Here is a 14,402-nt window from a genome sequence, read left to right on the forward strand (position 1 = left end):
TCACATTTCTAGTGTGCCATCTATAACGCTGCTGCGACAGTGAATAGAGCACTTCGTCTGTTTTAGTGGTAATCGCAGTCTGCATCGTTTGCTCCATTTTCCAGATTTGATTTATGGGACAGGTGAGAAACTGGGAAAGATAGGAGTGTCACAGGCATCGGGTCAGATTTGACCCCTGGAAGGTTCGTGTGCTGTAAGCAACATGGTTAACACTGTATTGAAGAAAGGGTTAGTATATCTGTGAGTGGCTGGATCCATGTGATGCGATTGACCGTTAACGCAATCCAGCAACTTGTTCATAGAAACAACAATCGGAACACATAACACCAAGCAAGGCCGGATTCGCATTGAAACATCTCACCGTGTCAGGAACCAATTTTATTAATATCATTAATGTCGTCAGTGTCACTGAGATGAGTTAGTCTGTTTAAAGCAGAATCGGATGTGCATTGCCCTTTTCTTGACGAACACTCAGTTCCACAAAGCGAGGAGGAAGGGAAGGGGGGAGGAGGTGCAGTGAAGGAGGCAACGCAGGGAAAAAGACCTCCGCATGGGGAAGCTGAAACTTCCCCCTCCACTAGGATGTGATTGGTTGTAGCTTGTGCAAGATCAAGTCGAAACAGGTGTTCTGAAAACGAAGACAAGAGGGGTGTGTGTGTGTGTGTCGGGTTTGTTTCGTAAAGCCACTTCGTCAGGTTTTGATGCAATCGCCGACGTCATCGTCGTCCGAGGTCTGGCTGCTGCTGCTGGTTTCAGACTCTGAGCCCTCGTCATCTTCTAGGTGAGCCTCAGCCACACACCTCCAGGGGGTGAAGTGGAGGGTGACGCCTCGTGCGCCCCGGGAGAGGACCCCGTTTCTCTTCAGCTGGGAAGAACAAGAACCACCTGAGTCAAAACAAGAACCTAGACACTAACCTGGTTCTCATGCTATGTGCTTCAGACAACTCTTCCATACGACATGGGAGTGTTGGCTACAACACATACACAGGAGCCTTTTTTACACCTTGCGCTAACATGTGGTTTTCACTATCTGATCAATCTGATCTATCTGATCAATCATTTGACTGGGTGCTATAATGATGATTTAAATGGTTTCACCATCCAGATCTTTTTACACTTGTAAGATATCCAGATACATTCCGTGCCTGACTACCTCTGGAGGGTAGTCAGAAAGATCTGATTACAATCAGTTCACAATGTCTTTTGATTGGCTACTCTACACCCATCTAAAAATGATGGCACAATCAGAATGTGGACAAAATCAGGACAAAGGACGCATGTTAGCGCCAGGTATAAACGGGAATTGGGTTACCTAAACACCCCGTTTTCATTCTGTACAACCACATGCCACTTCCTATGAAGTTGATAACAGTCTCTCATTGAAGATGCACATAACATATTGATGATATTGTAAGACTGCCACCTGTTCAGTTTTAGTCTGGAACTCTCTGAGCTCATCCTCTGTCAGGGGCAGGAAGCTGTCATCATTTTCTGGGTATTCCTGCCAGCCCATGGCTTTCAGTAATCTACAATAAAACAGCAAACACTGCTTAGCAGACTAATGGTGTGTGTGTGTGTGTGTGTGTGTGTCAGTCCTACCTGTGTTCTGCCTCTAGGGAGCTAGACAGGTGATCAGTGTCTGAATTGCTGAGAGAGAGGGAGTGAGACAGACCATTCTCATGGCAGACTCCCTGGCGGAAGGCTTTGGGCTCTGGGTTGCTGCTCTCGCCCTGAGGAGTCATTCACACCAAAGAACAGACACCTTAATAAAAACAGGACACTTCTGCTTACATATGAACTGAACCATGTAACGTTCCGAGCCTCTGATTCATTTTCCTCAGTCAGCCTGTGAATTTACCTTCACTTGGTTTAAATGTAAGATTTTTAAAGTTTTGGGCCTTTCTGTCCCACTTGGACATTTTTTAGGGGCGTTATGTACCTGTCCAAGAGTTCCAGGGCTGCTGCTGGAGGTCAGGTCTCCGGTGCACTCGTCCTTCAGCGTCCGCAGGAAGTCACTCTTCCGGTCTGGTCCGCGCCGCATCAGCTTTAGCCGCGACGATGGGCCAATGTCCATGGGAGGAGTCGTACTGTAGGGATGCTGCTAGACAACACAGATGTAGAGAGAGAAGAGAATGCTTAGCCCTTGCTTCTAACAGTTATGTGAACTTTTTCTCCCTTTCAGTCTCTAGGACTGGATTTGTATGGCCTGCTACAGTGCATTCAGAAAGTATTCAGACCCCAGAACAATCCAAAGTGTATTTTTGATACCGTCGCAAAGCTAACTAAAAAGTAGCATTCCCCAAGAGAGGATGGCTTTCAAATTCTTTGACGAAATGATCATGATCATTGGAAAGCAAATTACTCCTCTTCAAATCTGCATTTTTCTCCAAAGCTCAGTTGTCCTGAATCTGCACAACACTACCAGGACCTAGGATTGGAGACACAAGGTTTTTTAATCCTACATCTCGACACATTCATGAAAATAATCATGGGCTCTAAAACTTCAAGCTGCATACTGGACCCTATTCCAACTAATCTACTGAAAGAGCTGCTTCCTGTGCTTGGCCCTGCTAGGTTGAACATAATAAAGGGCTCCCTATCCACCAGATGTGTACCAAACTCACTAAAAGTGCCAGTAATAAAGCCTCTCTTGAAAAAAACAAGCCTTGACCTAGAAAACATAAAAAACGATCGGCTTATACCGAATCTCCCATTCCTCTCAAAAAAATGTGAAAAAGCTGTTGCGCAGCAACTCACTGCCTTCCTGAAGAAAAACAATGTATACAAAACGCTTCAGTCTGGTTTTAGACCCCATCATAGCACTGAGACTGCACTCGTGAAGGTGGTAAATGACCTTTTAATGGCGTCAGACCAAGGCTCTGCATCTGTCCTCGTGTTCCTAGACTAGAGGTCGACCGATTAATCGGAATGGCCGATTAATTAGGGCCGATTTCAAGTTTTAATAACAACAATATGTATTTTTGGGCGGCGATTTGACGATTTTTTACAATTATTTTTTTATACCTTTATTTAACGAGGCAAGTCAGTTAAGAACACATTCTTATTTTCAATGACGGCCTAGGAACAGTGGGTTAACTGCCTCGTTCAGGGGCAGAACGACAGATTTTCACCTTGTCAGCTTGGGGGATCCAGCCCGGCCAAACTGAGCAATCAGGGGAAAAGGGCCTTGGTCAGGGAGTTGACCAAGAACCCGATGGTCACTCTGACAAAGCTCCAGAGTACTTCTGTGGAGATGGGAGAAACTTCCAGAAGGACAACCATCTCTGTAGCACTCCACCAATCAGGTCTTTATGGTAGAGTGGCCTGACGGCCACCACACCTCAGTAAAAGGCACATTACAGCCCGCTTGGAGTTCACCAAAAGGACTCTCAGAACACATGAAACAAGATTCGCTGGTCTGATGAAACCAAGATTGAACTCTTTAGCCTGGATGCCAAGTGTCACTTATGGAGGAAACCTGGCACCATACCTACGGTGAAGCATGGTGGCAGCATCATGCTTTGGGGGATGGTTTTCAGCAGCAGGGACTGGGAGACTAGTCAGGATCAAGGGAAAGGTGAACGGAGAAATCTTAATGAAAACCTGCTCCAGAGCGCTCAGGACCTCAGACTGGAGTGGAGGTTCACCTTCCAACAGGACAACAACCCTAAGCACACCGCCAAGACAATGCAGGAGTGGCTTTGGGACAAGTCTCTGAATGTTCTTAAGTGGCCCAGCCAGAGTCCGGAATTGAAACCGATTGAACATCTCTGGAGAGACCTGAAAATAGCTGTGCAGATACGCTCCCCATCCAACCTGACAGAGCTTGAGAGGATCTGCAGAAAAGAATGGGAGAAACTCCCCAAATATAGATGGGGCAAGATTGTAGAATCATACCAAAGAAGACTCAAGGCTGTAATCGCTGCCAAAGGTGCTTCAACAAAGTACTGAGTAAAGGTTCTGAATACTTATGTAAATTCATATTTACTTTATTTTTAATACACTTGCAAAAAATTCATAAAACCTGTTTTGCTTTGTCATTATGGGTATTGTGCGTAGATTGACGACGGGAAAAACAATTTAATACATTTTATAATAAGGCTGTAACGTAACAAAATGTCAAGGAGTCTGAATACTTTCTGAATGTACTGTACATATAAAGTGGGTGATCAATTAGCTTAATTTCTCAGATCAAATAAAATGTCAACAAAATAATGTTACAGGAATGCTAATTTAATCAATTTCAGAATAAGGCTGTAATGTAAAACAAAATGTGGAAAAAGTATTTTCCGAATCCACTCTGAACCCTTTCATGTGTGTTAGGTGTCTGCAGAGCTGCCCTCACCTCTTTGGGGGTGTTGTGGCTTTGTAGCTGGGTGGCAGAGGCATATGGTTTGGCTGCAGACACAGGACTGGTGAAGACAGAGTCTCGTCCTGACAAGTGGAGGCCAGGCTTAATGGAGTCCCTCCCACTCGGCTTCCACTGGTGGGGTTTGGTGGTCACCAGGGCAGGCTTGGGCACCAGGTTCTTGTAGACAGAGTGGGTGGAACTGGCAATGGTGGGCAGGGTTTTACTGCTGTTGATGGGTGGGGCTCCGGAGCTGGCAAAGCTGGCAGAGAACGCAGTGCATCCTGGGTCCTCTTTGGAAACCTTCTTGATCACCAGCATCTTAGACACCATCTGCTTTCCACTAGGAGGGTTCTCTGGAGTTAAGGGAAGCAACAACTTGTTAGAGGGTAAGGACATGGAGATAAGGGAATGGCCTGAACTTTGAAGATGTTACTGATGTCAGCTTTCTAATGTTGAAATCAATCAATTACCCCATACTCCAGCGTGAGGAGCCACTGGCCTCGTCTGGTTTCCAGACTTTCCAGTTGTTTCAGGGTTAAGGGAGGGCTGGGAGAAAAAACATTAAACATGATTTGTTATTATTCATTATATTGAAGTCTGTATATACTGTATATTTGCCATGATGTTTTATGTTTACCTGTACCAATCCAGACATTTTTCCCCCTAGGTCTCAATGTCACTATGCCTATTGGCCCCCTTTTTAACTAACTATTTTTCACGGACTCTATGCACACACTGGACTCCACCCACCCACACACCAACACACACACACTCACCACATATACAGTGCCTTCAGAAAGTATTCATACCCCTTGACTTATTCTAAAATGCTTTGTTTTACAACCACAACTCAAAAAGGATTAATAATATTTTTTTCCACATACACACAATACCCATAATGACAAAGCGAAAATATGTTTGTACATTTATTGTAAATTGAATACAGAAATATCTCATTTGCTTAAGTATTCACACCCGAGTCTATACATGTTAGAATTACCTTTGGCAGCGATTACAGCTGTGAGTCTACCTGGGTAAGTATCTAAGAGCTTTGCACACCTGGATTGTACAATATTTGCACATTATTATTTTTAAACTATTCAAGTTTAAAGTTGAAGTTGGTTGTTGATCATTGCTAGGCAGCCATTTTCAAGTCTTGCCATAGATTTTCAAGCCGATTGAATTACAAACCGTAACCACGCAACTCAAGAACATTTAATGTCGTCTTGCTAAGCAACTCTAGTGTATATTGGCCTTGTGTTTTAGGTTATTGTCCTGCTGAAATATGAATTTGTCTCCCAGTGTCTTTTGGAAAGCAGACTGAACCATGTTTTCCTCTAGGACTTTGCCTGTGCTTAGCTCTATTCCGTGTATTTTTATCCTAAAAAAACTCCCTAGCCCTTGCCGATGACAAGCCTACCCATAACATGATGCAGCCACCACCATACTTGAAAATATGAAGTGATGTGTTGGATTTCCCCCAAACATAAACACTTTATATTCAGGAAATTAAGTTCATTGCTTTGCCACATTTTTACTTCAGTACCTTGTTGCAAACAGGATGCATGTTTTGGGATATTTGTATTCTGTACAAGCTTCCTTCTTTTCCCGAGTGGCACAGCGGTCTAAGGCACTGCATCTCAGTGCAAGAGGCGTCACTACAGTCCCTGGTTCGTATCCAGGCTGTATTACATCCGGCGGTGATTGGGAGTCCCATAGGGCGGCGCCGTCTGGGTTTGGCCGTCATTGTAAATAATAATTTGTTCTTAACTGACTTGCCTAGTTAAATGAAGGTTACACACATTCCCTCAGTCATTTAGGTTAGTATTGTGGAGAAAGTACAATGTTGTTGATCCATCCTCAGTTTTCTATCACAGCCATTACACTAACTGTTTTAAAGTCACCATTGACCTTTTCTGAGTTAGGAGACCTTTGTAGTGATTGGATGGGGTATCAATACACCCAAAGTGTAATTAATAACTTCACCATACTCAAACAGATATTTAATGTCTTATTTTTTATTTTTTTACCCATCTACCAATAGGTCTTACCCAGATAGACTCACAGCTGGTCTTGGAGCCCATTCCAGCCTTGTGTAGGTCTACAATCTTGTCCCTGACATCCTTGGAGAGCTCTTTGGTCTTGGCTATGGTGGAGAGTTTGGAATCTGATTGATTGCTTTCTGTAGACAGGTGTCTTTCGTACAGGTAACAAACTGAGATTAGGAGCACTCCCTTTAAGAGTGTGCTCCTAATCTCAGCTCGTTACCTGTATAAAAGACACCTGGGGGCCAGAAATCTTTCTGATTGAGAGACTGTTCAAATAAACCTACCATTAAAATTATAGACTGATCATTTCTTTGTCAGTGGACAAACATACAAAATCAGCAGGGGATCAAATATTTGTATCCCTCACTGTATTTACTTCTGAATGTATTTAGGCGTGCCATAACAAATGGCTTGAATACTTATTGACTCAAGTATTTATTTTTATTAATTTCTAAAAGTGTCTAAAAACAGAATTGCACTTTGACATTATATAGTATTGTGTGTAGGCCAGTTTCACAAAATCTCATTTGGATATATTTTAAAATCAGGCTGTAACATAACAAAATGTGGAAAAAGTTAAGGGGTGTGAAAACTTTCTGAAGACACTGTATGCTGCAGCTACCGTGCATTTGGAAACTATTCAGACCCCTTGACCTTTTCCACATTTGGTTAAGTTACAGCTTTATAAAATTGGATTAAAAATGGTAAAAAAAAAAATCCTCAATATACACACAATAACCCATAACGCCAAAGCAAAAACAGGTTTGTAGAAATGTTTACAAATGTATTAAAAAATAAATAAATTGGAAAAGGTCAAGGGAAAAGGTCAATACACTGTACTGCTCCACATACACTTCTGCTAGAGCTCAGTCTATGAGTTGTTGCCTAGTCCTGTTGCCTAGTCACTTTACCCCTACCTATATGTACATAGCTACCTCGTACCCCTGCACATCTACTTGCCGCACTGGTAGACTATTTGCGGGTGCTTTTTCAAATGGAGATTCTGCTGTGAGTGTAATTGACTCCAGTGAGTTAAATTTGCTGCAATGAGTGTAATCTTCTCAATATTAGGAGTTGAGAAATAAAGTTGACATCATTAGAAATATATTATTCTCTTTCATACTGTAGGTATGTAATTCCAAATTCATTTATTCTGTTGTTTCTAGCGATATTCATAAAAACATTGAAATAAAATAAATATATAAAAATGTATATATACAGTACTAGTCAAAGGTTTTGAAACACCTACTCATTCCAGGGTTTTTCTTTATTTTTTACTATTTTCTACATTGAAACGTAATAGTGAAGACATTTAAACTATGAAATAATACATATGGAATCATGTAGTAACCAAAAAAGTGTTGAACAAATCAAAATATATTTTATATTCTTCAAAGTAGCCACCCTTTTGCCCTGATGACAGCTTTTCACACTCTTCGCATTCTCTCAACCAGCTTCATGAGGTAGTCACTTGGAATGCATTTCAATTAACAGGTGTGCCTTGTTAAAAGTTAATTTGTGGAATATATTCCTTCTTAATGCGTTTGAGCCAATCACTTGTGTTGTGACAAGGTAGGGGTGGTTTACAGAGCCATATTTGGTAAAATACCAAGTCCATATTATGGCAAGAACAGCTCAAATAAGCAAAGAGAAACGACAGTCCATCATTACTTTAAGAAATGAAGGTCAGTCAATCCGGAAAATGTCAAGAACTTTTAAAGTTTCTTCAAGTCCAGTCGCAAAAACCATCAAGCGCTATGATGAAACTGGCTCTCATGAGGACCGCCATAGGAAAGGAAGACCCAGAGTTACCTCTGCTACAGAGGATAAGTTCATTAGAGTTACCAGCCTGAGAAATTGGCTGCACCTCAGATTGCAGCCCAAATAAATACTTCAAGTAACAGACATTTAACATATCAACTGTTCAGAGCAGACTGTGTGAATCAGCCCTTCATCGACAAATTGCTGCAAAGAAACCACTACTAAAGGACACCAATAAGAAGAAGAGACTTGCTTGGGCCAAGAAACATAAGCAATGGACAGTAGACCAGTGGAAATTTGAGATTTTTGGTTCCAACCACCGTGTATTTGTGAGACAGAGTAGGTGAACGGATTATCTCTGCATGTGTGGTTCACACCGTGAAGCATGGAGGATGAGGTGTGATGGTGTTGGGGTGCTTTGCTGGTGACACTGTGATTTATTTAGAATTCAAGGCACACTTAACCAGCATGGCTACCACAGCATTCTGCAGTGATACTCCATCCCATCTGGTTTGCGCTTAGTGGGAGTATCGTTTGTTTTTCAACAGGACAATGACCCAACACACCTCCAGGCGGTGTAAGGGCTATTTGACCAAGAAGGAGAGTTACCCAACCTCAACCCAATTGAAATGGTTTGGGATGAGTTAGACCACAGAGTGAAGGAAAAACAGCCAAGAAGTGCTCAGCATATGTGGGAACTCTTTCAAGACTGTTGGAAAAGCATTCCAGGTGAAGCTGGTTGAGAGAATGCCAAGAGTGTGCAAAGCTGTCATCAAGGCGAAGTGTGGCCACTTAAAATATTTTTGAAACCACATAATGCAGAACCATTTCTACTGTTCAAGTTTGCCATTGTTGATTCTGCTTGTGAGGAGATGACCATGCCTCTGAGTGACACTGATGGAAGAGAGGGAGGGTGCAGCTTCCCATTTGACATAATGGGAAGGCTCCTTTATCATAATATGATTTTACCGTGAAAATATTGTGAAACACTATATTTCAATTATTACTGCAGATATATTATGGACATGTTCTGAAATTACAAAGCAAAAATTCTACATGTAGCTCCTGTAATGCCTTTGCTAACTTTGCTTAAAATGATACAGTGTGTTCAGAGGGGTTCGAGAATGAGATTACTACTCACAAAGTCCTCTTCCACAAATTTCAGCTTGTCCTCCCCGCTGCGTTCCTCATTGGGGAACTTGTCCTGGTAGGGGGTCCCGGGGGCGCCCTTGCGGGGATGGAAGTTGCCGTTGCGCTGCCGGTGCCCCCCCTGCCTGTCCCTGTCCCCTCCTCCGGGCCCGGTGCGTTTGGTGTGGCGCCCCTGGTGGTGGTGCCCATCCTGCACCCCCCTTGGTGCCCCGTGCCATGTGGGAGGAGCCTCCTTCCAGCAGGGCACACCTGCCAGGCCACCATGCCCCCCCTTTGCGACCCCAGAGTCCACAGAGTCATGCCTTAGGAGGAGAGAAGGCTGCTGCCACCCATCACCTACAGACCCAGACAGGAACATAGATGGGTTAATACTATGGAACACAAAACAAACACTGCTCTTATACGCGAGTTGTCAACATACTAGAGGTGAAAATACGTTTTTGGGGGCGCACAGGGGGTTATGATCATCAGGGTTACCTGCGGGGGAGTGCAGGGGCCCGTTGTTGAAGAAGCCGTCGGAGGAGTTGTGTCTGCGGCGGCTCACAGCAGCACGGCTGTTCCGGTGGTAATGGGGGTTGCCATGCTTCTCGAGGCTGGCTGCAGGGGACTGGACACAAAAAAAAGTCAGTGAAGTAAAATCCATCTGTTCCCAGATAATAACTCTAGTCCTCTAGTATCTACACACACACACACACACACACACACACACACACACACACACACACACACACACACTTTCAGGGGTGGGAAACAGGAAGCCATCTCCCACACCAAACTCTACACATATTATCTGATTTCGTTAGCAGCAGAATATCACACGGAAACATAATACACATATCTATGTAATATACAGTAACGTAGACCTTAAGCAGCTTAGGTTTGGTGTTTATGTAATAACTTGGTGTAGTCCATTAGTCACCACTATCAGATTGATCTTACTGGACTGCCACTGACCACGGTTGAGGTCTGTGTCCACACCACAGACAAGTAATTCGGCTGGTACACCCCGAAAGTCACCTGGTATAAGCTACACCCGGTCTACGCCAAGCTCTTGCTTAGAGTACAAAAACACAGATCTCATTTAGCTACAGAGCTGAATCTCAACCATGTGTCTAGTAGCTCCAAGAGCAAGACAACACCACACCGAGCTCTCCTGCCTTTCACACTTACACGCATTTATCTTTCCTTTTCTAGTGCTTTCACTTACCACACTAAGAAAACACATTTCTATCAGAGCCTGGAAGATAGCCACTCGTTGATGAACAAATATCTCTGGTACACAGTATTCACTGATTCAATGCCACTTACTTGCGTTTCTCCTGTCTGTTTCCCCTCAGTACACACAGTATCTTTCCTGAACCCTGTGCTGATTGCAGTCAGTCTGCCCACGATCGGCCTGCCCCTGGCTGCACGCCCGCACGTACACACACACAGGAGCTCACCTTGGCAGGCTGGGGCGTGGAGAAGTTAAGCCAGGCAGGGACAAAGTCATGCTGCGCCATTTAGGTCCAGTGTCTCCAGTCAGTGGATCGAGGCATCAAACCTCATGACAAAGATCTGACAGAGAAAAATTTATGAGAAATCTTAGACTTTGGGAAAAAAGAAACAACACATTGTTGCATAAAACGTATCATTATTACCCCAGAGTCTTTGGCTCTGAAGTCCTCTCCTCCTCCCGGTCTCTCCCTCCTCTGCGGGCTTATTCTCTCTGGCCCGCTCACAGGCACACCACTGGTCTTAGACTCAGAGTGTGTGATGGAGAGCAGCACCCCACTGCCGAGCCCTCCTCCTCCAGGACAGAACAGCCCCTTTCCCCAGACCCTGTCGTCCAGGGTGAAGTGTTGGGAGACGGGTCACAGGGTTCTGAGATGATCTGGAATGGTGATCCAGAGGCCTGGGGTTGATTCAAGGGTTCGTTACCCTGGAGGGGATTTGATGGCTGTGGACTTCCCAAACAATTTTAACACGTGGTTTGAGCTGGGGAAGTTGCGTGTGGCAGTTTTTTGGGGAGCGCTGTTACCCCCACCCCCCCAATTCTTCCTGATCACTCTACTGAAGCAGGTGGATTCTTTGTCAGGGGCAGAGACAAAGTCAGCTTGATCTTTGTTGTGAAACTGAAGGTTCTGATTGGCGGGCTCAGTAGATTGGAAGGTGAATTGTCCAATGGGAGAGGCAGCTGCAGGTTGTCTGGTGAGATTTGACACTCTGGGGTATTGATCCTGGTCAATGTGAACAGGATAGTTCCACAATGACATCAGAAGAGGGGTGGAAGGAGGTTCTAGCTCTTCTCCCGCCACTATGAGTGCCAGCTCTTAGACCAAGACTCACCTTTTATAGAGTCATTTTAAGCTCTACCCAAACATATGCAGAAAATAAATTGATTCAGAGAAAGTATTTTTTATTCCAATGGTCACTGAAAACCACAGCTCACCTCATTAAACTGGTGAAAAGGCTGTCCAGGGTTGAAGGGAAAAAAGGTGTCTAGTATTAAAGTCACATGACAGTAAAGGCAGTAGAATCCACTGTTACATTTCTGACATCTTCAATCGAGGTCAGTGAAATTTTGATACTGCAGAACAATGCATTATAATGCTGTTTTTCAGTGCATGCTAAAGACAATGGTGCCTAAATGGCTGGTTAGACCTGTTGCTTTCTTCATCCGTCTTATTATATCTGTATCTGTTAACTGCCGGTAGAATAATCCGTGGTTGTGCGGTTGCAGGAGGAGAGTGCAATAGTTCAGATTTCATAGATGAGTGAGCTTTTAGACGATATAACAGCAATCTCTTACAAGCACAATGCCCTGTGTCACAACACACCTGGGACTCCTTTGTTGAAATATAAAAATACACTTTCCCATAAACGAGGGAACCTCAAGTGAAAAACACAAATGTCTTCCTTCAAAGCAAAAGAAAGCGTAGGAACATATGGAGAATGTCACAGATAATTGGTCAACGTAATCATTTTGTTGAAGATACTGAGCTTTTCACAACACAAAAGACAGGTGCTGTGCAGTTAATCCAAGTATTTTCAGTCCTCTTGTAGTGTTGCTTTCACATGCACTTCTGCAGACCCAACCTGCAACTTCTGCAGACCCAACCTGCAAAAAGAAAACAGAAATAGCGTTAGTTCAGAAACCGACAACAAATACTTTTGAATCTCAGGCACACCGGTAAGGTTGTAATGCATATGGCCATCGCCTCAGCCTATAAGTTTCTTCAGTCATGTTTACGGCACAGTGTACTAGCCCAGACGCTCGGTCTGAACATTAACATGCATCGCTTGCAGTATGGTTTCGGAAGGGTAAGGACCATATCTTTCATATCAGCTAGAAATCATTTTCTAAAAACAAAAAGGTTCAATTGATACACACCTTGATAGGGTTAGTGTTCCCACACTACCATATCTCCATGTTACAGCGCCGAACACCTGTGTGTAAGCATAACTCGGAAAAGTGTAGCTTCGTTGGATGGAGGCACCCATAGCTGTATGGATCTGTGCAAACCTCCTACAGTAAGTATCTTTTTTTATTGAAGGATTCTTTCTCGCTGATGAAAGAGAAGTGCCATATGTTTTGAAAGCCATATCGCAAGTGATGACTATTGACGTTTCTAAATGTTAAAATAGTGTAGGGATTGTAGTTCACGAGGCAGTTGTGGGTGAAGCTATTGGGCTGAGAGCTGTTGGGAGAAGGCAGAATTCTGCCTGGAGTTTGATAGCTAAGTTGGTATTGCATGTCAAATTTGATGAAATGTGCTCCCAGAACATCTTTGATAAACCCACAAACAGAAAGCAAGCATGTTGCAATGGTGCTAAAAAAAACACACACACAATCAAAGCCATGTTATACTCAGCTTTCTCCCTTATATAACTGCAAGCTTTGATCAAATATGTATACCAGTCTAAAAATACTCTAGACCTAAACACTCAGCTCCTAATCTAAATAAGGCACAGTGAGTGACTGTGATCTAAACTGCTAGCTAAGTCTTGCGAACCACAGCATGTCATCATGAGTGACCGAGGCTGCAGTACTTCCTGAAGACAAATCAATAAACATCCTGTATAGCACTGTGATATGTTGCCCAATGGCTTCCATGGTGTATTAAGTGGACCAAGTTATTACTCTAATTGCAAAGTAAAATTGCTTGAGAGCAATTGATGAAGCACTGCCAGCTGTGAAGGACACATTCAGTGATGCACCAATTCACAATCACTGGAGTGACTTTTGACTTGAAGCAATGGAGTGTCTTAATTAACATGTGTCGACAAGATCTAAATTCTAGACAGCAAGTTGACAACTGATTTGGTCCGATTCTGAAAGCAAAAACGTTGATCACTGCTAAATAATTAGCTAGTTAGTTCCCTTGAAACGTTTTGTAACGTTCACCAAGTTGTTAGCGAGCTACAGAAACGTTAGAAGCTAGCAAGTCAACTAGCTAGCTAAATATCTAATGTTAGTTAGCTACATTAGCTTGCACAACTACTACTCAGTCCCGAACTACTGTTAAAGACATACCATATAGTTATGCAACAGAGTAACTTAAATTGTTTATAATATTGCTGTCACATTTCTGCAAATAGAGGTAAACAGACCTTCGTTAGAACAAGACGGTTTCAAAATGGCTACCTTTAGCCCACACGGGGATTCGCATGTTAGCTAGTTAGCTTGCTATATTTGATATGATGATGCCAAAACATACCTGCAAGATGTTCATCAATAAATATTATACAATATATATTTAGACGTAATATTCCATCGATGATTAGCATTGAAATACTTTCTTCCTGTTATGTGCCTCTAGATGAAGAGGCGTTCTGGTGTTTGTTTGTGTTTTTGGAGCGCGTTCACGCAGCTTACTGGGGTACGTTCAAGTTCTTGAAAATAATATTGCCGCCTGGCGCGTTGCATGGTGAGTTTCAAACTGAACAGGAGCGTGGAAAAAAGTAAAACAAATACAAACGGCGATGCAGCTTAGAAACAAACTAGAGTTACATCGAAATTGTCCGTTTACACTAACTAGTACAACAAAAACAAAATACTAGCTACATATTTGTGATATTGAACGCTACTCACTAGCTCCCAGACGCTCTAT

At 43.2% G+C, this 14,402-nt stretch overlaps 1 protein-coding gene across 4 annotated transcripts; it reads right to left on the reverse strand.

The window, feature by feature from the left end:
* Positions 1-347: 347 nt before the first annotated feature.
* LOC115102905 (vasculin-like protein 1) lies at positions 348-14,130 on the reverse strand. 4 transcript variants are annotated; one of them, XM_029623331.2, is made up of 11 exons: positions 14,010-14,130; positions 10,950-12,409; positions 10,752-10,866; positions 9,787-9,916; positions 9,302-9,645; positions 4,822-4,897; positions 4,346-4,704; positions 1,940-2,101; positions 1,600-1,730; positions 1,424-1,526; positions 348-865 (listed from the first exon to the last, which is right to left on the reverse strand). In XM_029623331.2, exons 3-11 carry the CDS (start codon positions 10,809-10,811, stop codon positions 692-694), a joined length of 1,539 nt encoding a protein of 512 aa, XP_029479191.1. In that variant the 5' UTR covers positions 10,812-10,866; positions 10,950-12,409; positions 14,010-14,130; the 3' UTR covers positions 348-691. The 4 variants fall into 4 exon arrangements, with proteins under 4 accessions (XP_029479191.1, XP_029479194.1, XP_029479193.1 ...); XM_029623334.2 differs by having other exon boundaries at positions 1,940-2,098; positions 14,010-14,129; XM_029623333.2 differs by lacking the exon at positions 14,010-14,130 and adding an exon at positions 13,903-13,930.
* Between the last annotated feature and the right edge of the window lie 272 nt (positions 14,131-14,402).

This window comes from Oncorhynchus nerka, linkage group LG20 (genome assembly GCF_034236695.1).
Source record: "Oncorhynchus nerka isolate Pitt River linkage group LG20, Oner_Uvic_2.0, whole genome shotgun sequence".
Classification (NCBI taxonomy): Eukaryota; Metazoa; Chordata; class Actinopteri; order Salmoniformes; family Salmonidae; genus Oncorhynchus; species Oncorhynchus nerka.